General features: G+C 53.5%; 1 protein-coding gene across 1 annotated transcript in view; it reads left to right on the plus strand.

Annotated features, from left to right (window-relative positions):
- Positions 1 to 23,113, plus strand: part of SAMD4B (sterile alpha motif domain containing 4B) — a 44,943-nt gene extending 21,830 nt beyond the window's left edge. Inside the window, exons 3-13 of the mRNA XM_055145086.1 lie at positions 9,597 to 10,067; positions 14,743 to 14,982; positions 15,303 to 15,412; positions 15,552 to 15,638; positions 16,393 to 16,729; positions 17,128 to 17,213; positions 17,587 to 17,705; positions 18,155 to 18,353; positions 18,721 to 18,844; positions 20,819 to 20,902; positions 21,094 to 23,113. Of these exons, the coding sequence (XP_055001061.1) occupies positions 9,597 to 10,067; positions 14,743 to 14,982; positions 15,303 to 15,412; positions 15,552 to 15,638; positions 16,393 to 16,729; positions 17,128 to 17,213; positions 17,587 to 17,705; positions 18,155 to 18,353; positions 18,721 to 18,844; positions 20,819 to 20,902; positions 21,094 to 21,122 (1,886 nt within the window). The 3' untranslated portion in view covers positions 21,123 to 23,113. The remainder of the gene's footprint in view (positions 1 to 9,596; positions 10,068 to 14,742; positions 14,983 to 15,302; positions 15,413 to 15,551; positions 15,639 to 16,392; positions 16,730 to 17,127; positions 17,214 to 17,586; positions 17,706 to 18,154; positions 18,354 to 18,720; positions 18,845 to 20,818; positions 20,903 to 21,093) is intronic.
- The last annotated feature ends 163 nt before the right edge of the window (positions 23,114 to 23,276 follow it).

A 23,276-nucleotide genomic window follows, 5' to 3' on the forward strand; every position in this document is an offset into this window, starting at 1 on the left:
CAGAATACATGCCCATTAGACAATTTGCATTTTTCAGTGAGCTTGAAAATCATTCTAGTTCATTGTTTAATCACTGATAATTGGAAGAACAGGGAGTAGTACTACAGAGCCCTTCTTATATATCATGCAGTGCTTTACTTGTGGGGTGAGGGGGTGCTAGAGATGAAACCCAGGGCCTCATACATGCAAGATATCTGCTGTACTGCTGAACTACCCCCTTTCACCTCTTACAGCTCTGTAAGTAGATCCTGCTGTTCCCACATTGCACACAGGGAGGGACTGAGGACTTCTCTGGGTCATATGACTGGTTGGCGGTGGAGCTGGAGTTTGACTTTATAGCTCTTGTCCAGCAGGCTCTTGTCACATGGAGGGTCTGATCTTATTCTTCGAAGCAGTGCTGTCATGAGTGCCTTTAAGCATCTCTAGAATACATTCCTAGAATTCTCAGAACTGCTAGTGTGAAGTTTTGTGAATTTAAGTGGTTTGTCATTGGGGCTAGGGGCATAGCTCAGTACTAGAGCCCTTGTATTGCATGTGTGAGGCCTTAGATTTCATCCCCGGCTATGCATGGGCCCTTAGAACACCCTTATGCATCTTACCAGGAGTAGTCCCTGACCATCACTGAGTGTGACCCTCAAACAAGTAAGTAAATGAATAGAGAAAAAAAACGTTTTTGTTATGTTTTGCTTCTGGGTCACACGTGGTTCTGCACTCAGGAATTTTTCCTGGTGGTGCTCAGGCGACCAGGATAGCTGGGGATTAAAACCAGGTCAGGGGGCTGGAGCGATAGCACAGAGGGTAGGGCGTTTGCATTGCACGTGGCCGACCGGGGTTTGATCCCCAGCATCCCATATGGTCCCCCGGGCACCACCAGGAGTAGTTCCTGAGTGCAGAGCCAGGAGTAACCCCTGAGCATTGCCGGTGTGATCCCCCCCAAAAAAGAAAAATGTGGTAAACTTTGTTTTCATTTTTTATTCATGGGAAAGAGGGTTGAGCCGTACCCAGCTGCGTTCAGGAGTGGTGAACCCCAGCTGTGCTGAGAAGACCATTTTTGGTGCCAGAGATTACCCTGGGGCTGGCCAAAGGGTTTGTGTGCCTTAGACACAGTACACTGATACGTAAGTCCTGAGGCCCTTCCCAGATGGTCTGCACTGGCATTTTGGGAATAGCACCTAACCAGCGTGGAGAATTGCTTTGAAATGAATTGACTGATGAGTGAATCTCCAACCCAAGGTCTTGATGCCTAGCTCATGTCGGAGAGTGAGAAGATATCTTGAGAGCCACAGTCCTTCCTCGCAGGCATGGAGGCTCCAGAACTGAGGAGCTGGGTGACTCCTGGCTGTCCCAGTCTCAAGTAGAGTGGTTCTCCTTTCTTCTTTGTGAAGAAGGGCCTTCTTCCTGGGCTTGGGGTGTCCTCCCATAGTTTCTCCTCCACCTCCTTATTCCCTGGGTTTCCCAGCCTGGCAGCACTTCCTAGTCCTCTGGACTCAGAGGTGCCACTAAATGCCACATTGCACCTAGACCCACTAAAACAGAATCCTAGGGACAAGCCCCTGGTTTCTTGTGCTGGCAGACAGTTTGAGAGGTGCTCTGTCAGATGAGTCATTTATCAGGGTCTGTGACAGTAGGAAGCAGGACACCAGGGAGGCCTAGAGCCAATTCTCTCCCTAGCCCCACTTGGCACCCGAACCAACCCCGACCCTATTGGGCCTGAAGATTTGGGATGTGGACATTGGGGGATTGGATCTCAGTACTCTGGAGGAATAAATAGAGGCAACATCACAGCCATGGTGCTTACCAGCATATTATTCTAAAGCAGTAGTTCTTAGTATTTTATGAGACAGACTCCCTTCCCTGCCGACTCCCCAAGGAAAGAATCTGCCCCAACCCCTAGATCCAAACCACCTATTAGAGCAGCTAAAGGTTCTCAGGTTCTCAGATTGTGAACTGCAGGCACCTCCTCTCTGTCTCTCATCTTCCCTGCTCACCCCAACAGCCCTGTTCCTCCAGTTCTCCCAGAGAGACTCTGGGTTCATTCAGGTTTGAGTTTGGGGTAGAGCTAGTCTTCCATCCTTCTCCTCCAAAAGGGCAGGGGGTACCAAGGGCTTGACCGGGTGAGTGGGTTCCACTCTGGGCTGCATGTCAGAGAAGCCAGGGAGTTTCTAAAATATATCACCTGCCTGGGTTCCGTCCCCATGGACGCAGTTTCTAAGTGACTCTTATGTGCATCCAGGGGACAAGTGCTTGTTTGCATTTTGACACTGGAGTGGAGAGGGGCTCTGTAGAAGGGCGTTCTGGGCTGGGGTTCTGCCCTTCCTCTTAAGTATCTAGCCAGGGAGGGGGTTAAGGAGGCCCTCCAGATCCCCCCAGATGGTCGGTTTTATGGAAGCAGAATCTGAGCCAAAACCCAGGAACAGAAAAGCACCCTAACACATATGGATTTCTTTTTTTTTTTTTTCTGGTTTTTGGGTCACACCCGGCAATGCACAGGGGTTACTCCTGGCTCTGCACTCAGGAGTTACCCCTGGCGGTGCTCAGGGGACCATATGGGATGCTGGGAATCAAACCTGGGTCGGCCTTGTGCAAGGCAAACGCCCTATCCGCTATGCTATTGCTCCAGCCCCCATATGGATTTCTGGAATTGGAAAAGTGGAACCCTAGGTTTGCCCTGGTTGTTGCCCCTGTGCATTTACCCTGTGGGTCTTTCCTCCCTGTTTGGAGCCGGAGCCAGAGCTGCTGGCCTTGCTGCCTGCTAGGACTAGCAAGGCGGGGCCAGGGGAATCAAGGCTCCCTGCCCTCCCTGCCTCTGAGCTTCCTGGGCCCTCTTGCCTACATTTCTCCTCCTGGCCTCTTACTCAGAGGGTCCTGCAGGTTTAAGCCCTTCCCTCCCTGGCTCACTGACCCTGGGTGGGGAAACTGAGGTCAGGAGGGGGACGGGGCTGAGTCACCCAGACTCAGCTTGGAGGCCTCCACCCTCCTTTTTCAAGCTCTGCTGACACAGTTCATCCAACAAAAATGTGAGCGCGCCCCCTCCCCTCCCTATTTCTGTGTGAGCTGGGGTGAGGCAGAGAAGGGTATGTTCGAAGCCAAACCCCAGTTCCTCTGCCGGGTGCCTGAGGCTGCCACGATTATTGCAACAGCCCAGCACATAAAAATGGGTTTGCTTGGCCAGGCTCTGAGATATATTTGGCTCCTGCGGTTTGCCAGGCCTCAGGGTCATGACCTACTTAGCTCTGGTCACCTGGCCAAGAAAGGCCCTCCCCTAGCTTCCCTCACCCTCTCAGCCTGTAGGGTTCCGGACTTTGCGGGTGAGGCACAGCCACTGGCGTCACAGTATGCTCCCAGCCCTTCTCCCGAGCCACCATCCCCAGAATTTCATCATTCCTTGGTGTGCCTCTGGTTCAGAGGAACCAAGGAAGTGTCTGTTTTTGGTAAATTGCTGTGAAATTTCCACCCCTGTCGGGAATCTTGAGGGAAAGGCCCACATGTGCCCTGCTGACCGAATTGCCTTCCCCAGCCCTGAAATGGACTTGTCTCTAGATTTTCAGCCAGAGAGCCACAGTTGGCAGTTCAGATGGGGTGTGTGGGGTGGGGAGAGGGGTGATAGTACAGAGGTAGGGTGCTTGTCTTGCATACTCCATACCCAGGTTCTGTTCCCAGCATCCCATGTGGTCCCCTGAGCCCTGCCAGTGGTGATCTCTGAGCTCAGAGCCAGGAGTAAGCCCTGAGCATTGCCCAGTGTGGCCCCTCGGGTGGGGGGCGGCATGGGTCCCTTCCCATATGCTAGGGCCGTGCATGGTTGCCTAGTTGAATCCTGATGACACTGCCGTAGGGTGGGGCTTTAACTTGCCTGCATAGTCTGCAAGAGAGACCCAGCATCGGAGGTTAAGGGACAGACCCTGGGAGAAGGATGGTGCTGTCTCCCACGTGGGAGGCCCCAGGTTCCTTCCCTGGCACCAAGACAGAAGAAAAAAGTAGCCCACTGTGCTGCTGCCCAGGTGTTGGAGGCAGGGCTGGATTCAAATTGGGTTACGTTGGCACGCGAACTTGTGCTCCTACTCTGTATACTCTGCCAGGCCTTGCGACACGGTGCCATGAGTTGGGGGATCCTGGAAAGGGTGTACTGTGTCCCCCCACCCCAACCCCCAGACACTGCCACCTTCCAGAGCAGCATCTGGGTTCAATTGTGCAGGTATTCAGTGGGCCCCCGCTGTGCCTTAGCTCCGCGCCAGACTTTTCTGATCTGGGCAGGAAACTCAAGTTCCATCCCCACCCGTCATCTGCAGCCCCAGCTGGGCTCACCCCAAGGAGCCGGAGGCTCCACGAATTCCTTGGAGCAGTTCCAGCGCTTGCTGATGCTTCCCAGTCATGAGAGGCCCATCCTCCCCACCCCAGTTGTCTCTCAGACACACGAATACATGCTTCCCCGAGTGCAGCCTCCAGTGGGCCAAAATCAGTCTCCCCTTTCTCTGCTCTATAACAAGGTCCTTCATTGAGCCCAACCCTTGGGGCTGTTCTGTCACATCCCCTGGCAGTACCAGAGGAGAAGCTGTGTCCCTTGGCCGTGGGGTCCTGGCAGTACTCTGAGGTGGGGGAGGGACTAGACAAGGCTTCTCTCTGTCCCAGATGCCTCTGGTTACCCTGCGTGGCCCAAACAGCAGTGACTGAGAATATTAGGGTCTGGCTGAAGGTCTAGGCTGACTCTGCCTCAGGAGGAAGAAGAAAACTAGCAATCACTGAGTCACAAGCCACTAAGGACTTGCTCCAGATTACCTCTGTCAGGTGCTTTGTATGCATTGTCTCCCCCAAATCTTCCCAGCAGCCCATAATCCCTGTTTGACGGTGCAGGAAGCAGAGTCCAAACACTGCCGCGTCTGGGACGGAGTCTGGGAAATGGGATACCAGGGACTTCTTTCCCCTGGGATTCAGTGCCTGATGGAGCGGGAGAGGTGAATTTCCTGCAGTCAGGAAGGCCTCGCCCTTCTGGGAAAGGTCTTGGATCAGAAGTGACCAAAGAAACAACTCCCTGGTCCTTGAGAGCTGCATGGAGAGAAAACAGCTGGAAGAGGGAGGTGGCCTGACCTCGGTGCAAATCTGAAAGGGGATTTCGAAAGCCCGGGCAAGAATGGAGAGGTAGTAGAGGATTGAGAGTTCATTTTTCGTGACTTTGGAGGCAGGCATATCCGGGTTTGGAGCTTGCCTCTTCCACTCTGATAAAGTGACTTAATCTTCCCAAATCTCTTTTCTCCTCTTTTTTTTTTTTTTCAATTTTTTTTTTCTTTTTTGGGTCACACCTGGTGATGCATAAGGGTCACTCCTGGCTCTGCACTCAGGAATTACCCCTGGTGGTGCTCAGGGGGCCATATGGGATGCTAGGAATCGAACCCGGTTGGGCCGCGTGCAAGGCAAACGCCCTACCCACTGTACTATTGCTCCAGCCCCTCTTTCCTCCTCTTCAAGACTGGGATCCTGGGGCCGGAGCGATAGCACAGCGGGTAGGGCGTTTGCCTTGCACGTAGCCGACCTGGGTTCGATCCCCGGCATCCCATATGGTCCCCCAAGCACCGCCAGGAGTAACCCCTGAGCATCGCTGGGTGTGACCCCCCCCCAAAAAAAAAAAAAAGACTGGGATCCTAAGCAAGTTTGAGATGGAGATGAAAAATGATTGTGTTTTTAGAAGGTTGCTGGCACATTTTAGTAAATGCTCAGGAAATGCTAACTCAGCTAGTATGACCAGTATCATTACTGTCAATGTACAGTAGTATATTAATTCAGTTTGGGCCAGTACTGTGGGCAGGCCATAAATTTCAGATAACTGAGAAAGTGGATACATTGCTGAATACTTAAATAGTATTTTGTGGGGCTGGAGCGGTAGCACGGTGGGTAGGGCGTTCACCTTGCACACTGCCCACCTGGGTTGATTTCCAGCATCCTATATGGTCCTCTGAGCACCGCCAGGAGTAGTTCTGAGTGCATGAGACAGGAGTAACCCCTGTGCATCTCCGGGTGTGACCCAAAAAGCAAAAAAAAAATAAATAGTATATATATATATTATCTTTTTCACTATGTGTGTGTGCACATGCTGGGTTGGAACCCAGGGCTCATGGAAAGCCAGCACCCTGCTGGCCCACAAATCGCGGACCCCTAAATAGTGTTTTTCTGGGAGGCCCTGGGCCAAGTGAATGTGGGCTCTGTCAGCAAGAGTTGTAAGCTGGGTACAGTCTAGATCTCGGAGCCACAAAACTCGCAGAATTAGATGTTTATGTTGAGCAAAAATTTCCAAACAGGTGATGAGAAAATGTATACAGAAAGGTTTCGTGCACAGCTCATGTGACTGGAGGTTGACCAGAGGGCATCGGAATCTTAAGTCCCAAAGAGATTGGGTTGACACCATCAGATACAGAGGGACCAGATTGAGGTTCACTTGAAACCTTCATGCCTGAAATTCTGAGACTCTCCTTCAAAATATCCCCCTTCCCAGGCTCTCTGTTTTCTGGGTGGGGAGTTGGCTTATGCCTTTAGAATCTCTGGTATTTGAAAGGAAGGAGTCGCCGTAAGACATAATAACTTTAGTGCTAGAAATAGCAACTAATGTTTACTGAGAACTGATTTGGGGCTCTGATCCCTCTTAATTCATAGCGGCCACACTAGATAGAAGGATTTCTGAGCCCCACTTCACAGATAGTACAAGTGGAGCCGAGTGATATGGTCTCAGTTGCCCAGAGTCACATGCTCAGTGAGAGGTAGTTGTGTTTATTGTAGCTGTGTTATTTTTCACACCCACCTATGTGGGGCACTCCCTCTGTCTACTCAGGACCAGCTCACTTCTCCCCCATCAGGACCACACCAGTCACGAAGCAGCTCCTCCTGGAGAACACCATTGTGGGTGTCCATAGGTCACTGCTGTAACTCAAGCATGAGCTTAGCTAGCCAACAGTGAAGGCAGGGTTGGCCTCAGCCCTTGATCCCTGTCAGGTTTTCCCCTTCATACACGGTAACAAGCTTTTCAAGGAGTATAATCAGACCTGCGCCTGCTCATTTTCAAGGCTGCCTTTATGTGGCCAACCTGAAACTTTACTCTTGGGACCTCATTTCTTCAAGGTTGAGGGGAAACCAGGTCTGCAAACCAGGTGGTGGGAAAGAGGTATCATCACCTCACCCATCATGGGCTGATCTGTCCCCAAAGGGAGTTGGGTTCAGGCATTCCTAAAGGCAGGATTTGGAGAGGATCACTGCAGTTTATACCCTTGACTCTCAGCCTGAATGTTGAAAATTAGAGAAGATAGGGTTTCCTGAGCTGAATCTTTACCTGGGGGATGGGAGGTAGGGAATGCACTGGAAATCAACATGTCATTGGTCTAGGACTTATGGAACTTAGATCTATGTTTTACTGGTTGCCATTGTAAGCTTATGGTCAGGATATGCCATACTGGTGTGCTATGTAAAGAAAAATCCATTTGGGTGGCTGGGACAGATTGGAGGAATGAATTGAGAACCAGACTGGTTAAAAATTAACAGCAATTGGAGCTGGAGTGATAGCACAGCAGGTAGGGCGTTTACCTTCCACGGAGCCGACCCGGGTTCGATTCCCAATATCCCATATAATCCCCCGAGCACCGCCAGAAGTAATTCCTGAGTGAATGAGCCAGGAGTAACCCTTGTACGTTGCTGGGTGTGACCCAAAAAGAAAAAAAAAAAAATTAACAGCAATAGGGAAGGTGGAGGCAGAGTTAGTATAGCAGGTGAGGCAGTTTTCTTACATGCAAGAAACCTGGGTTTGATCCCCTGAACTCAACATGGTCCCCTGAGCCTTATCCTTAAGCAACGAGCCAGGAGTAAACCTTGATGAGCACTGCAGGCTGTGACACAAAAAGCAAAAATTGGGGTTGGAGCAATGGCACAGTGAGTAGGGCTTTTTTTGCCTTGCACGCGGCCGACTCGGGTTCGATTCCCAGCATCCCATATGGTCCCTCCAGCACCGGCAGGAGTAATTCCTGAGTGCATGAGCTAGGAGTAATCCCTGTGCACTGCTGGGGGTGACCCAAAAAGAAAAAAAAAAAGACAAAAAAGCAAATATTAGTAGCAGTAGTCTGGGGATGTGGCTCAGTAGTTGAGCAGGTTCAAGGTGACTGCCCAAGGTCCAGCTAGAAAGCTGGGGGGTCCAGGCAGCTGAAAGAGTAGAGATTAATGTACTGGCCTTACATGGGGCCAGCCCCAGTTTGATTTCCAACACCATATGATCCCCCAGCATTGGCAGGAATAGTCCTTGAGCACTGTCATGTCATGTGTGGCCCAAACACCCTCCCCCCAAAAAAAATTTGGGGGAGATCTAGACCATCTAGTTCTTGGACCCCGGCTTTTTCTCCCCTTTGTTGCTGTTGCAAGCACAAGGGTTCAGGCACCCTCATTGGCTGTGTTCACACATGCTCTGGCTGCAGTTACGTTCACACACATTTGGGTTGTGGTCCTCACCAGAGATCTCTGAGCTCACACACATGCTCACAGGGATGGCTGTGGGTCACACTTGGGCTTGCAGGCCCAGATTCTTAATCAAGTTCTTGTTATGTTTTGTTTTGAGGCCACACACAGAGGCAGGTGCTTGGGGGACCATGTGGTGTTGGATAGCTAACTTGGGCTTCCCACATGCAAAGCGTGCACTCCAGGCCTTTGCCCTACCTCCCCAACTTAACCCCACGTCTTTCCCTGCGGGCTCACCAGGGCCTCCTTGTATGCCAGAGACTACACATTCTTTTCTTTTTCTTTCTTTTTTTTTTTGCTTTGGGTCACACCCGGCGATGCACAGGGGTTACTCCTGGCGGTGCTCAGGGGACCAGATGGGATGCTGGGAATCGAACCTGCATTGGCTGCATGCAAGGCAGACACCCTACCCGCTGTGCTATCTATCGCTCTAGCACCCGAGACTATACACTCTTGTTGCTACAGGGGTCCTAGGCACATGATGGCAACTGCCAGATCAAACTTCAGGCCTCATGCTTACAAGGCAGGTGCTTTTTGCTTTTGAGCCACCCCTGGGCCCCAGAGACGTTACTAACTGCTATATTTCACTGTTATCTAAATCAGGAACAAGGCTGGTTAGTTCAGAATATTGGAAGAAAAGGGATAGTGAGGCCTTCAAGCCAGATAATGGGGGATGGGGCAACAGGAAGAGCTCAGATTGAAGATCGGGAAGCTGGGTTGAGGGGGAGCCGCCGCAGATTTGAGAGGAGGAGGAGAGGGTCCGGAGTAATAATACAAGAGATAGGGCATTTGCCTTGCACGAGGCCAACCCAGGTTTGATCCCCAGCACCCCATATAGTTCCCTGAGTACTATCAGGAGTAATTCCTGAGTACAGAGCCAGGAGTATCCCCTGAACGTTGTCAGGTGTGGCCCAAAAAGGGAAAGAAATACAAAGAAAAGGAAGAGAATAGAACCAGGAAGAAGGACCCAAACCAAGGTATGTTTGCTCACCTCTGTGTGAAGGACAGGGTCAGCAGATCATGAGAGGAGAGAGGGAGGCTGAGGGAGCAGGCTGTTGGAAGTTTTTGGTACCAGGAGGTCCCACCTGGCCCCTAACATTTTGTTATCCTCTCCACAGCCATCGTCAGCCAGTGGCAACAGGAGTCCAAAGAGAAAGTGGTGTCTCTCCTATTGTCCCACCTGCCCCTCCTTCAGCCAGGCAACACGGAAGCCAAGTCGGAGTACATGAGGTTGCTGCAGAAGGTGCTGGCTTACTCCATTGAGAGCAATGCCTTCATCGAGGAGAGCCGCCAGCTGCTCTCCTATGCCCTCATCCACCCAGCCACCACACTGGAGGACCGCAACGCGCTCGCTCTCTGGCTGAGCCACCTTGAAGAGCGACTGGCTAGTGGATTTCGCTCCCGGCCCGAGCCCACCTACCACTCACGCCAGGGCTCTGACGAGTGGGGGGGTCCTGCAGAGCTGGGCCCTGGGGAGGCTGGGCCAGGCTGGCAGGATAAGCCACCCCGAGAAAATGGACATGTGCCCTTTCACCCACCTAGCTCGGTGCCGCCAGCCATCAACAGTATTGGGAGCAACGCCAATGCAGGTGAGAGGGTGGGTCCAAGGAGACTGTGCTTCCAGGGGAAGGTCTAGGAGGAGCATTTTGGACCCCAGCTTCCGGGGCCACATTGAGGGGATGATCTGGCATGCAGAGAGCCCTCACTTAGCAGGCATACTTGGTAGAGCCCAAAGTCATGTTGCATTTGAAATAAAATTGGGAGAATTAGAAAGACAGTATAGCAGGTAAGCGCTTGCTATGCACCTGTCCGTCATGGGTTCAGTCTCCAGCATTCCATATCGTACCCTGAGCACCACCAGGAAATTCCTTAGCACAGAGCCAGGAGTAAACCATGAACAAACCATGAACATCACTGGGTGTGGGCCCCCCCCAAAAAAAAATTCAGATTTTTGGGTCAAAATATGATTCAAAGTGCTGTGGGCCTCCAGAGTTACCCCAGTGGTTTTGGGGGGAACAAACACAGATCAAGCCTGAGGCTCCAGTCCTTTAAACCACCTCCCTTCCCCTTTTCTGGAGTTTTATGTCTGGCCTCAGCTTATGGACTTCTGAGAAATCTGACTGAGCCTAGAAGGCCTAATTCCTGCTGCAAGAGACTAGTAATAGTCACTGACATTATTGAGTGTTGACCATACTGAGGACTCTGCTGTAAGCACTTTTCAGGCGTAGTTTCAGTTAATTCTCATAACTGTTGTCATACTTCTTGGGCTCCTGCCACAGATGAAGATACCTGACAAAGCAAGGTCATCCTTCCGGTCACATGGAACAAGGGAAGAACTGAGTGGGGTGCCGACCTCAGCAGTCTGACAGTAGCGCCTGGCTCTGATCACTAAACCATCCTGCCAAATAATTGATCTCAAAAGGGCTTTCTTAGTAAGCACCCTAGAGGTTGGGATGCGCTAGAAGAGCTGGTATTCTGGTACCTATTGTTTTCTGTGTGGAGATTTGAACCCAGGGCCACACACGTGCATGGCAAGAAAGTGCTTTCTACCACTGTGCTGCCTCCCAGCTTTTCTTTTGGCTTCTTGAATATTGGCTGAAATGAACTGGATAAGAGAAAGTGGCTCTCCCAGGGCTGGCTACAGTGGGACTCTTTCCCTGACTCAAGGAAAGAGTTTTCCAAGATAGAACCTCCGGGTGGCGGTGAAACAGCATCTTACGTGGGTGGTTGAGGGCAGTCCTGGGTTTGTGGTGCCTGCCCTGGCACTGTGTATACATGTATCAGTGTCCTGGGCAGCTGTTTCTCTCCCAAGTAATATAGCTGTTCTGGTCACCTCCTCCATCTTGGCACTGGCAAGGATCAGGGAAGAGAGAGGCAGAGGCTGTGGACATTGCAAGAACTGTGGCAACACACGGCAATTGAGATCTTTTGTTCAGGGATTTGGGCTTGGAGGGGGGCGGGGAGCCTCCCCAGCGATGCTGGAGGAACCTATAGAACCTGAGTGAGGTCTGGTACCTGCCAGGCATGCACTTGAGCCCTGTGAGCTCTCTCCCTGACCCTGCAAACTCATATCTTTTTCTAAGTCTTAACGCACCATACCTTCTGGCTTCTAGTTTGGAGGATATATTAATGGCAATTCTAGTTAAAATACGTTGAGATTCTAGTCTCTGCTGAGAACTGTTCTGAGAACTTTATACCTCTAAATTGTTGATGGAGTTACAAAATTGCTGCTTGCCTAAATGGAGTCTCCAGAACTGAAACCCAGTGATCTGGGTCCCGAGTTCCTACTCAACCATCTAAAAGTGACCCTCCTGCAGGTGCTTTGTAAGGACCTCTGCAAGAGATAATGGTTAGCCATATAGTTCACCCAGACGTTTCTTCCCTCTCCACGCTGTCAATGCTCCCTATAAGGGCAGCAGCGGCTCCTGAAGGGCTGATCTGGGACTGGCGATATGACTTAAGGTGCTGGAGTGCTTGCTTTCTATGTGAAAGCCCTGGCTTCAGTCCCCGATCACAAACACGTCATATGGGGCTTTGAACCAGAAGTGAGAAAGGAACTGGGCTTCGACAGAAGATAGAGTATGAATGTAAAGGCGGGGAGCTACAGAAGGGCATTTGACGGGGCTGGAGAATACAGCAGGTAGGGCACTTGGTTTGTACATGGCTGACGCCAGTTCGATCCCCAGCCTCCCAAATGGTCCTTTGAGCATCACCTGAGAGTAATCCCTGAGCATTACAGGGTATGGCCAAAAAAAAAAAAAAAAATACAAGGGTTTAAATGAGTAGTAACAGTCACAGCCGCTTGTGTTTCCCATGGAAATGGGGAGGGCAGCAGATGAACAACTCACCCAGGATCATACAGTGAATGGGCAACAGAGCCCCAATTTGACTTGGAGCTGTCTTGACTCTCAGATCGCAGTGTCTCAGGACCACATTTGGCGGCAGAGGGGCTTTGAACCATAGAATGACGCCTTTCAATTTCAAGCAGTTGCAGGAAACAGGAAACCATTAAAATAGTTTTGAGTGGGGAGAAAGGATTGGCCTATAAAGGCAAGCAGGGTGGGTTTGGGGTGCTGCCAAGGACAGACCAGGGTTTCTTGGAGAGTGTGAAATCCCGGATCTCTGCCAGCGTTCCTGTTTTTAAGTTCTCAGGCTGCTGTTGCCTCCACCCCAGTGCCAGGCCACGCTGGGCTCCTCAGGAGCTGCCTCGTCACTCCAATCCAGATAATGGCCTGCCTTGTCAGTCACTTTTGCCCCTTGTCTGAGAAGGGAAACAGAAGGCCAGAGGCAAGACAGACTGTTATTAAGGATCCCCCAACTCCCTAAAGCCCCAGTTGTGCTTTCTGGTAATGCAGAGATTTGGGAAGGTCCCTGAGGACCCCAGATGTCACCAGCAGGATGGAGGCTGGTCCTTCCTGGCAGGTGTCTCTCATCCAAGAGCATAGATCATGCAGATGAAGCAAAGCACCATGCGGTCTCGAGTAGGCTGGGGTCAGTGGCGCACTGGCAGGAATCTGGCCTGCCCAACAGAGACAGGGCTAGGAGCTGCTATGGGTGCCTCCCAACTCCCTGTGGGAACCTTGATGTTCTCACCTACCCAGGAAGACTGAAAACCTTGTTCCTTCTTTTCTCTGACTGGGATGTTTGTGGGTACCCTTTGTCAAGCTCAGACACGCACAGATGCCCAGCTCCAGCCCCCTTAGAACTGGGGGTACCAAAAACCGTAATGAAACTGTGATGGTTCCTGGGTTTCTTGCCTTGTACCTGATCCAGGGCATGCAGAAATGACTGGGCAGACTTACTCAGTGTCCAGTGCAGAAGGAAACGGGCTGGGAGAGTCCATGAGCACCAAGCTAAGGGCAACAGTGCAGAATCCTGGGAATGTAAGGCAGGAGCCGCGAGAGACTGCTGCACAGGCAGGCAGGCTGAAGCAGCCAGCAGACAGGGAATAGCACATGGAAAGGTCAGGGAACCGGTAGGGGTCTGTGTACGCCAAGAACAGTTCCAAATCAAATGGGGTCATTTGTGCCTTTTGGGAGTGGAGTGCATAAAGGTGCCAGCCATCCTGGAGAGAAGGGCTGGGATCCACCTTGATTTGGCCATATTAGAAAAGGAATCTGCAGCCTGTTGCCAGGGAAGGTAAGGAGGCAATTTATGTAGTTGGTCCATTGACTAGACATGAATGGGCCTGGGGTGGTACTGTCTGCTGCTGCAGGATTAAGCATCAGGCCAGCAGGGACTGAAGTTGGAGACTCTCAGGTAGTGATTGGTACCATGAACAAGATAAAACAGAGATCAGGGGGCTGGAGAGAAGTATAGTGGATAGGGCTTCTGCCTTGCACACAGATCCAGAATCAATCCCAGCACCCCATATGGTCCCCCGAGCACTGCCAAAAGTGATCTCTGAGGGCAGAGCCAGAAGTAAGCCCAGAGCACAGCTGGCTGTGGCCCAAAAGGCCACAAAACAAAACAAGAACATTGATCAGATAGTGGCCAGGATTAGCATAGGGACAGCAGTGTCTGGTGGAGGATTCTGGGAAGGCATCAGAAGAGGCAACACTTGATTGAGATAGGACAGGAAGGAAACATTTGCTAAGATCAGGAAGACAAGGAAGCAAGGGCCAAAATGAGAATAGGCCGCTAAAGTGAGCCATTTGGGGAGGAAGGGGTGTTGACAAAGTCTGTGAAGACTTGAACGGAAGGATCATTTGTCAGAGAGGAGAGGTGAGGTATGAACGGGGTCAGGTCCTTGAAGGTGTGTAGGGAAGGGTTAGGGATAGAGTATTTTGCTGTGTTGGGGACCAAGCCCAGTTCTGCGTGTAAAGCAGACTTGTCCACAGAGCCACATCCTCTACCAAGAGTTAGAAGTTTGCCCTCAGGGTGAAGAGAAGCCACAGGGCAGGTTAAGCAGGTGATGACTGGGTCCATCTCCATTTTTAGAGGGATCTGTGTGGTTTTTGTGAGGTGGGGCAACTGTAGGAGGAAGACTGAAGGCAAGGAAGGAGGAACGAGGCTGAGGAAGGGGTCACCAGAACCAGGGCCCCACAGAGGAAATGGAGAAGTTCAGAGACATAGCCAGAGGCTTGAGATGGGGGTGGTGGATAGGGAACGAGAAGCATCTGGTAGGCACATCCTCTGACATCTCAGGGTTCCTTTACCTTGTTGGATTCTGGGACACTAAACGAGGGCAGGTGGGGGTGTGCCTGACTTCACATCCTCATTGCCCCACGCCTGACCTCTTGCCTCTCTTCCACCTCTGGCCAGGTCTCCCCTGCCAAATCCACCCCAGCCCGCTGAAGCGCTCCATGTCACTTATCCCCACAAGCCCCCAGGCCCCTGGCGAGTGGCCGAGTCCAGAGGAGCTTGGGGCCCGGGCTGCTTTCACCACGCCCGACCACGCACCCCTCTCACCCCAGAGCAGCGTGGCCTCCTCTGGCAGTGAGCAGACGGAGGAGCAGGGCTCCAGCCGGAACACTTTCCAGGAGGATGGCAGTGGCATGAAAGGTACCCTCTGCAGTGCTTCCTGGAGTCGCTGGAATGATCCCAGGGAGGAGGAGGAGGAGGAGGTCTTGGTGCAGTTGGAGGGTGGGGGGATACTTCCTGTTGTCTGCTTCCAGAAGGGAAGTTTCCAGGGAAACACAGCAACCTCTTTCTAGAAAGGGAGTGGTGGGTTAAATCGGCGTGGAGATTGCTCTAGAGGAAGGCTTCTGCAGGGCTTGAGGGTCAAAGGGAATGTGCAGCTGCTTCCCACCCCCAGGGGACGCCTGGGCTGTCCCCTTCCCTGCATGTCCCCACGTCCCTGACTGGATGCCTCTCCCCCACAGATGTCCCCACGTGGCTCAAAAGCCTCCGCTTACATAAGTACGCAGCCCTCTTCTCCCAGATGAGCTATGAGGAGATGATGACGCTGACGGAGCAGCACCTGGAGTCTCAGGTGACGCCCAGGGAGCCTGGGGGGATCTGGCGCAGGTGGCCCTGGCAACCCAAGCTGCCTGTTTTGTTGGGCCTTGTTGGTGCACCCCCAGGTACCTCAGTCTCCCATTTTCAGCTGCTTGTCCCTTCTTCCCCTTCAGAATGTCACCAAAGGTGCCCGCCACAAGATAGCCCTGAGCATCCAGAAGTTACGCGAGAGACAAAGTGTCCTCAAGTCCCTGGAGAAGGTGAGACCCTGGTTTCCCCTCTGATGCCTGATGATTCCTCAATGCTGGGCCTCTCCTTGGGGACCTCCCCAGCCCCAGGGACCAAAACAGGTTCCATCCCAGGGCTAGCTGCCTGTGGCACAGAAGTTCCTCTCCCTGCCTATCCTGGTCAATCTCAGACTTCTCTGGGATTGAGTTCCTCCTTGCCCCATCTGGTCCCCTCCTGATTGCCCTTGCTAGGACAGCAGCATGTTCTGTGTGTGTCATCTCTCTCCCTGCTTAGGTCACCTACGTGCCTCCATTTGTTCTGTCCTTGATGCTTGATCTTTCTTGTCCCCTCATTGTCTGGGTATGAGTCTCTGGTTCTGTCCTAGTAAAACACTTAATTTGTTGTTGTTTTGGGACCGTACCTGAAGGTGCTCAGGACTTCCTCCTGACTCTGTACTCAGGGATCACTCCTGATGGGGCTCCAGGGACTGTAGATTTCTGGGGATTGAGCCTGGGTCAGCCACATGCAAGGCAAGTTCCCTGCCCACTACACTGTCTCCGCAGGCTCAAGGATGGCTTTGAAACCCCACCTGGAAGGGGGACGAAGGCATCTTTCTGTGCATATGTGCATACATGTGTCTCGAAATATACACATGCTGTACCCTCATCTGCCTTCTCTTTAGGCTGGAACCCGGGGCTCTGCCTGTTCTCAAGCCCCACCTCACCCTGTTTGTCAGGCCTTCTCCTGTGGAGGTTGGCCTGTGACCCTGGCCCTGTCCTCCCACAGGACGTGCTGGAAGGCGGGAATCTGCGCAGCGCTCTGCAGGAGCTCCAGCAGATCATCATCACCCCCATCAAGGCCTACAGTGTGCTCCAGGCCACTGTGGCCACCGCTGCCAGCCCTGCTGCCAAGGATGGGGGCCGGGGGGAGCCCCCACTGCCAGGCGCTGAGCCTTCCCTGGCTCACTCCAGTGCAGAGAAGGGCACTGAGGCTAAGGACCCTCCAGCCGCAGAGAGTTATCCCCCTCCACCAGCTCCGGCTCCCACGGATGGCAGTGAGCCGGCCCCAGCTCCCGTCGCTGACGGGGACATCCCCAGCCAGTTTACACGGGTGATGGGCAAAGGTGAGACTCATAACGGAAATGTCTGGAGCCAGGTGGACCTCGGCTTCAGGGATCAGAACTGAGCAGCAAGATCTGATGGTGGAAACAGGGGTTCTAGAAGTCCCCGGGACATGCAGGGTCTATAAGAGTGTCTGACAGCGAGGCTGGATGGCGCCTTACTCCCTCATGAGTTTCAGCAGAAGGTGTTGTCACAAAGGACACCATAGGAAGGGCCCACAGTAGGCAGCTCCCGACTTCTCTCAGCCAGGCACTATGTCCACCCTGTGCCAGATGCTGGGCCTGGCATAGTGTCAGATTCAGCCAGGCTGGTAGTTCTCCTATGCCATTCGGACTGGAGCCAGGACACCCGTAGAATGTAGAGGTCTGGCAAGGGCTCATCTGTCTCCTATGTCCCCCAGTGTGCACCCAGTTGCTGGTGTCCCGGCCAGACGAGGAGAATATCACCAGTTACCTCCAGCTCATCGAAAAGTGCCTGACTCATGAGGTGAGCTTAGTTCCAGGCTCCCCGGAAATGGACCCCCCACTACCCTTCTCTGGACCCGAGAGCCCCTGCCTGTCCTCCAGATTTTTTCCACTGTGCTGGCAGCAGCGAGGCCCTGAGCATTGCTGCTGCTGCTGCTGCTGCTGCTCCTTGGGGCCTTCATACAGGTTCTCTCTCGGCAAACACATGTCCGTTCCGCACCCCCCATCGCACCCACTCATCTGGTGCCAGGGGCTTCCCTTTGCTTCCACCTCATGGTGCTCATTGGTTACGGTTTCATGTCTGTCTGTAACCCCCCATGCTATAGGCCCCTTGTACCAGTTCACCTCCTTCGTGTGCTGAGTATCTGACAGTTGCCACCCCCTCCCCAATCTAGGCTTTCACGGAGACCCAGAAGAAACGGCTGCTGTCCTGGAAACAGCAGGTGCTGAAGCTGCTCCGAACCTTCCCGCGCAAGGCGGCGCTGGAGATGCAGAGCTACCGGCAGCAGAAAGGGTAGGCCGCCACAGCCCTGCGGGGGACACCGTGCTCAAGAGCTGACCGCTTCATGGGCTGGGCACCCAGGTGGCCTCAGTGAGAAAGTCACTAGTGAAGGCTTTCACAGAAGAAAATCTGGATGTTCTTTCTTCTAGCCTAGGAGGCTAAGAGGGTCAGAATCAGCTCCTGAGCCTTACCACTCTACTGTGTGCAGTTGACTGGGGACTCACTTCTCATCCCAGACAGCAGAAGACCCCAGAATTGCTTTAACAGCCCCAAGGAAACCTCTGTGCTCCCTGCTCTGTCTCCATCTAAAGGGACAGGGTCGGGAGGCAGATGGGTTGAGCTGGGATGCTGCAGACAGGGAACTCACTCGGTTTGTCTGTTCTGTATTGCCTGTTGGGACAGAGATGGAGGGAGCTTCCCCCAACCCCCAAAACTGACACACCCTTTCTGTTCTCTTACAGCTGGGCGTTCGGCTCCAACTCACTTCCCATAGCTGGCTCTGTGGGGATGGGGGTAGTCCGGCGGACCCAGCGGCAGTTCCCAATGCCTCCCCGGGCCCTCCCGCCCAGCAGGATGGGCCTTCTGAGCTCCTCGGGCATTGGGGGCATCTCCCCTCGACATGCCCTCACCAGCCCCAGCCTTGGGGGCCAGGGCCGACAGGTGAGCCGACCAGAAGTAGAGAGGCAGGTGCACATGGGGCTGGGACAGTCATTCTGGGAGTTGGTCTGCATGTTCACATCTAGGCCTCAGCCTCTCCCCTCTGCCCTCTGCTTGCTTCTTGGATTTGGTTTGCTTTGGAGCGTGGGATATAACTCAATGGTAGAACACTCACCTTTTGATTCTGTGGTGCTTCTGGTTTTTTGTGGGGGCCACATACAGTAGTGTTTAGGGGCTCCTCCTGGCATAGTGCCCCCAATTTGCTCTAATAGGTACTAAGGACCGTGCAGTCTAGGGTGCTCTGGCCCTTTGCACTCAGCCCCTTGAGTGCTCTCCAGGGGCCCCTAACTCACTTCTCCTGCCCCTGCAGAACCTGTGGTCTGCCAATCCCGGAGGCAGCAACAGCATGCCCAGCCAGAGCCGCAGCTCTGTCCAGCGCACCCACTCGCTCCCGGTCCATTCGGCACCCCAGGCTGTTCTCATGTTTCCTCCAGGTACAGTGGCCCTGTCTTTGGGCCTCGACAAAACACTTCGCTGACTTTTCCCTTCTCTTCTGCTCTCCTGCAACCATCTTATCTATATGCACACTCATGGAGAGGCCGATGAAGCTCCCCACGCCCCCCACTGCTATAAGCCCCTCTCCACGAGTGTATGCCCTTCTCCCACATTCCCAATTCCTCTTCTTTCTTGGGTCCTGCCTTTATATGTGCGTGCTCTGGCGCTCCTCCCTCGCTCCCTCTCATGCTTCTAGAGTCCCTGCTGGTGTCTGTCACCTCTCTGAAGACTCATTAGATGTCCCATTGAGAAGAGGTTGAGTGGGTGAGGCAGTGTTGCCATGGAAGGGAGTCCTGTCTCACACACCCCCCTTCCTCCATCCAAGGACTGATTCCAGCCCTTTGATTGGGTGCCTATGCTGAAGGGTGTATGCAGTGAGAGTATTTCCCCTCTGCTCACAGGCCTGCCTAGAGATAGACTAGGCAGGGTAGGCCAAGGGCAAAGAGAGGGGCACTGGCTCACCTTCTCAGCAAGCAGGGGTGGGGTTCTTGGACCCCATGTCCCTGCTCATGAGACAACCAGGACGGATTAGGTTTGGAGTAGGGGAGGGGCTGGAGAGATAGCACAGCGGGTAGGGCGTTTGCCTTGCACGCGGCCGACCCGGGTTTAATTCCCAGCATCCCATATGGCCCCCTGAGCACCGCCAGGGGTAATTCCTGAGTGCAGAGCCAGGAGTAACCCCTGAGCATTGCCGGGTGTGACCAAAAAAAAAAAGGTTTGGAGTAGGGGATCTGGAAGGAGCTTGGATTTGACCTTGAGGTTTTGAGTCATAAACTGCCAGATTGGTCATGATTCGTTTTCATTCTCACCTCTGGCCATGCTCAGGTGTTCTTGGTGATGCTCTGGAGACCACACTTTGTCAGGGACCAGCCCCCCTTTGAGCCATATCCCTGGTCAGGGATTTTTGCCTGATGTGTTTTTGTGGTGCCGGTGATGGATCCAGCACCTCATCCATGTGAGGCCTTGTATCCGTGTCCAGAACCACATCCTTGGCCAGAGAGCCATTGTTTATCAGATGATTAGGGCTGCATCTGTCACAGGTGGGGAGCCATGAGCTCATGTGCATCCTTTCATAAGCCTTAGCACATGGTAGGAATGTCAGTGACCAATTGGTATACAGGAACAAAAGATTAGTTTTTTGTGCCAATCTGCTGTGAGCTGGGTTGTAATACAGCTTTCCTGGCAGAGCATTTAAACCAGCTCCTTCCATATGTGCATGAGGAACTGGTGTGGTTCTCACCTCGTCTGTCATCAGGAGGCAGACTCGCGTCAAGGCAGACACAGAGCAAGGTCAAAGACAACTTTCATTTAGTGATGAGGTTTTGAGCTCAGTGTCTAGAGTGGAAGTGAAAGCAGCATCTCCTAAACCCAGGACCATGAGGAAGGTGCTGCGAAGAGGCGTCAGATTAGCCAGGAAGGGAGGCTGCTTTCCCGAGGCCAGCCCAGGAGGCCTTGGGAAAGGAGGTCTGAGGACAAGTCCCATGGCTGTTGTCCTAGCTTTGCTCTTGAAGCCTGCCGGATCATATCCTGCCCTGAGCAGAAAGTTCAGGCCTCCCTGATCAGGAGGTTCTCATTAGCTTCTGCTCCAGCTGCAGAGTGGACCACCAGTTAAGGAGCACAGGGCTGCCCAGTGCCCAGGCAGATGCCCAGACTGTGCCCAAGGCAACGTGCAGTGTGCTTCCCAAATAGTCGCAGCCTGTGTGGCCTCCAGGATGCTCACTCCCTCTGCTGCTCCCCCACTTCCTCTGTGCCTCTCGGCTTTCTCTGCTTGCCAAGTCTGCCTGTGTTTCTCTCCCGCGCACCCTCCTGTGCTCTGCTCCTCTCACCCTGCGCTTCCGTCTCCCCCACGCAGCCCTTCCAGCTCTGCGCTCCGCCCCAGCCCTGTCCTCACGGCCTTCCTCTCTCCCACCCAGACTGCCCGGTCCCTGGGCCTGACCTGGAGATCAACCCCACTCTGGAATCTCTGTGTCTGAGCATGACAGAACACGCCTTGGGGGGTGAGCATTTCCTCTTTCCCTGACCCAGCAGCGTCTCCACCTTGGAACCAAGCAACTCCCGTGTCCTCCTAAGGGGTCCCCAGGGGAGGCCGGCCTCCAGGGAGGGCCTGGCTGGGATGACAGGCTACTAACCACCTTCTCTTGGGCCGCCCATCAGCTCCTGATCTTGCTCCCTTCCTTTCTCACCACAGATGGGACAGACAAAACCTCCACCATCTGACGGGACCCACAGCCCAGCGCACCCATAGGCTCCCTGGGCGGCGGGCTGGGACAAACCCCCAACGGGCTTCTCCGCGACAGTGAGAGGGTGGGCTGGCTCAGCTATACATTCTAATATTTTTCTACTCTCTCACCCTCTTAACTTTTGTTTAACATTGGCACATGCCTTGCTCACTCCCTGGCCCGTCGAGGGGGCTGCTAAGGCCCAGGGCAGTAGGGGGCAACCAGGACAAAGGAGGCAGGAAGCGGCCAGCCAGCCTGCCCCTCTCCTTCCCATCCCCATCCCCTACCTGCCCTCTACGCCCCTCGAGCCTGCCCGGCTACCTGTCCCTCCTGAGGGAGCAGCCTCCCCCGAGACTCCGAGACTGTCTCGTGGAGTCTACTCCCAACCCTCTGATGTTGGGTAGTGCCAGCTCGAGAGTTGCTCTGCTCTGCCGAGTATCCGAGGGAGGAAGCGTGTGGCCACCTGCCCTCCCCGTCATTCCCCAGGACAGGAGCCCCTGCCCAACCCTCCCCTTGCCCTGTTATCAGAGGCTCTCTACAATTAATTTCTTAGGCCTATTTAAGATACATATTTATATAGTTCTTAACGGTTTTTCTCTTGATCATTCCCTCTCATTTTTAGAATCCCCAGGCCTCTCTGAGCCAACCAAGTGGCTGGGGGAGCCTGACTTTTCCACGGGGAGTGGGCAGAGCCCCCTTCCCCAAACCCCGAGCCCTTCCCTTCTCCCCCAGCCCTGGCTCCCCTGATGCAGAGGTTAAAGGTGGGAAGTCAGGGCAGCCTGTGAGGTCAAGTCTGTTGCCTTAACGTCCCCTTCCCCCACCAACACACCCTTCTCCACCCTCAGGTCTGCTTGCCGAGGCTTGGGGGTTAGGAATAAGGGAAAGGGGATTGTTTGGTTTTGGGGTTTCCTCCCCTTTTCTTTCAGCCTCCCCTCCTGCCCCATGCTGTCACGACCTCACTAAGTTGAACACTATAGCATAACCCAGAGACTCATCCCAGCCCAGAGTCACACCCTGTTGGTCCCTGTGACCCCAGAGGGGTTGTGCTGGGTCCAAGTAGTGGAGAGGCCCTGGGGGTTCAGGCCGTGGTGGGGGAGCCAGGGTTCCTTATTCCAACCCCTCTTCCCCCTCCACCTCACTGGGACATTCTCAAGCTTTTCACACCGAAAAGGAAAAAAATGTTATTTTTAGATACATTTTATGAATAACTTTTGTTATGAATATGGCTGGTAACCATTGTGTATGTTATTAAAGATACAAAATGTTGGGAAAAAACAAAAAAACCAAAAAAAAAAATTGAAAACCACCGCCCTCCCCGCACTCCGCCCATTTCCCAGACCATCTTGCCTCTGCTCTCCTGGTCTGGACCTCCCTCAGCTCTCAGCCCAGGGAGGGGAAGCAACCAGGGGATGGGGGGCCCCGGGGGCCAGCTCTAGGTCCCCCCTCCCCCAGTGCCGGGCTGGGTGGGGTGTCAGGTTTATTTATGTACCTCTTGCACACTCATCAACCTATGCAAGTCCCCCGCCCCGGCCCCCATGTTTCTGTGCCTTTGCTCATTCCCCTCAGCCCCCAGGAAGTGGGACGGACAGGGGCCACCTCCTTTGGAATCAGCAGGGTGTCCCGTCTTGGGGACCCTCATCACCTCCCAGCCAGCCCCATCTTCACTCCCCATCAGTGGCTGTGGCCTGGCGCCAGAGGTGGTGAGGGGCACCCGCCATACAGCGGGAGGCTAGGGCCACCCCCACCCCCTGACAGCAGAGTGTGCAGGACGCAGGCGGCCCCACTCTGATGGGCAGGACCCCCACCTTCTCCCCCTCCGGCCCCTGGCCTCTCGCCATGGTCTCGCCTGTCCCTCTGGCCCCAGCCCCACTGGCAGAATCAGCTTTGAGTAACTGTACAGTTTTTCTCGCTGTTGGAGAAGACTTATTTGTTGGAGTTTCACTGTTTAATGGTCTGGGCTTATTTTGGAAAAAAAAAAAAAAAAACCAATTCTGACCTTTGTTATGCTGCATTTCATGGAAAACCTGCTGGCCTTGCTTCTGTTGTCTTTGCGGTTCGGTTCGTCTCAAGCCTCAGCCACCTGGGGTGGCTTGGGGGTAGGATATGGGAAAGGAGCCCAGGCTAATGGAGCCCCTGGAATGAGCGCTAGGGG

The sequence above is a fragment of the Sorex araneus genome, chromosome 8, assembly GCF_027595985.1.
Source record: "Sorex araneus isolate mSorAra2 chromosome 8, mSorAra2.pri, whole genome shotgun sequence".
NCBI classification, from domain to species: domain Eukaryota; kingdom Metazoa; phylum Chordata; class Mammalia; order Eulipotyphla; family Soricidae; genus Sorex; species Sorex araneus.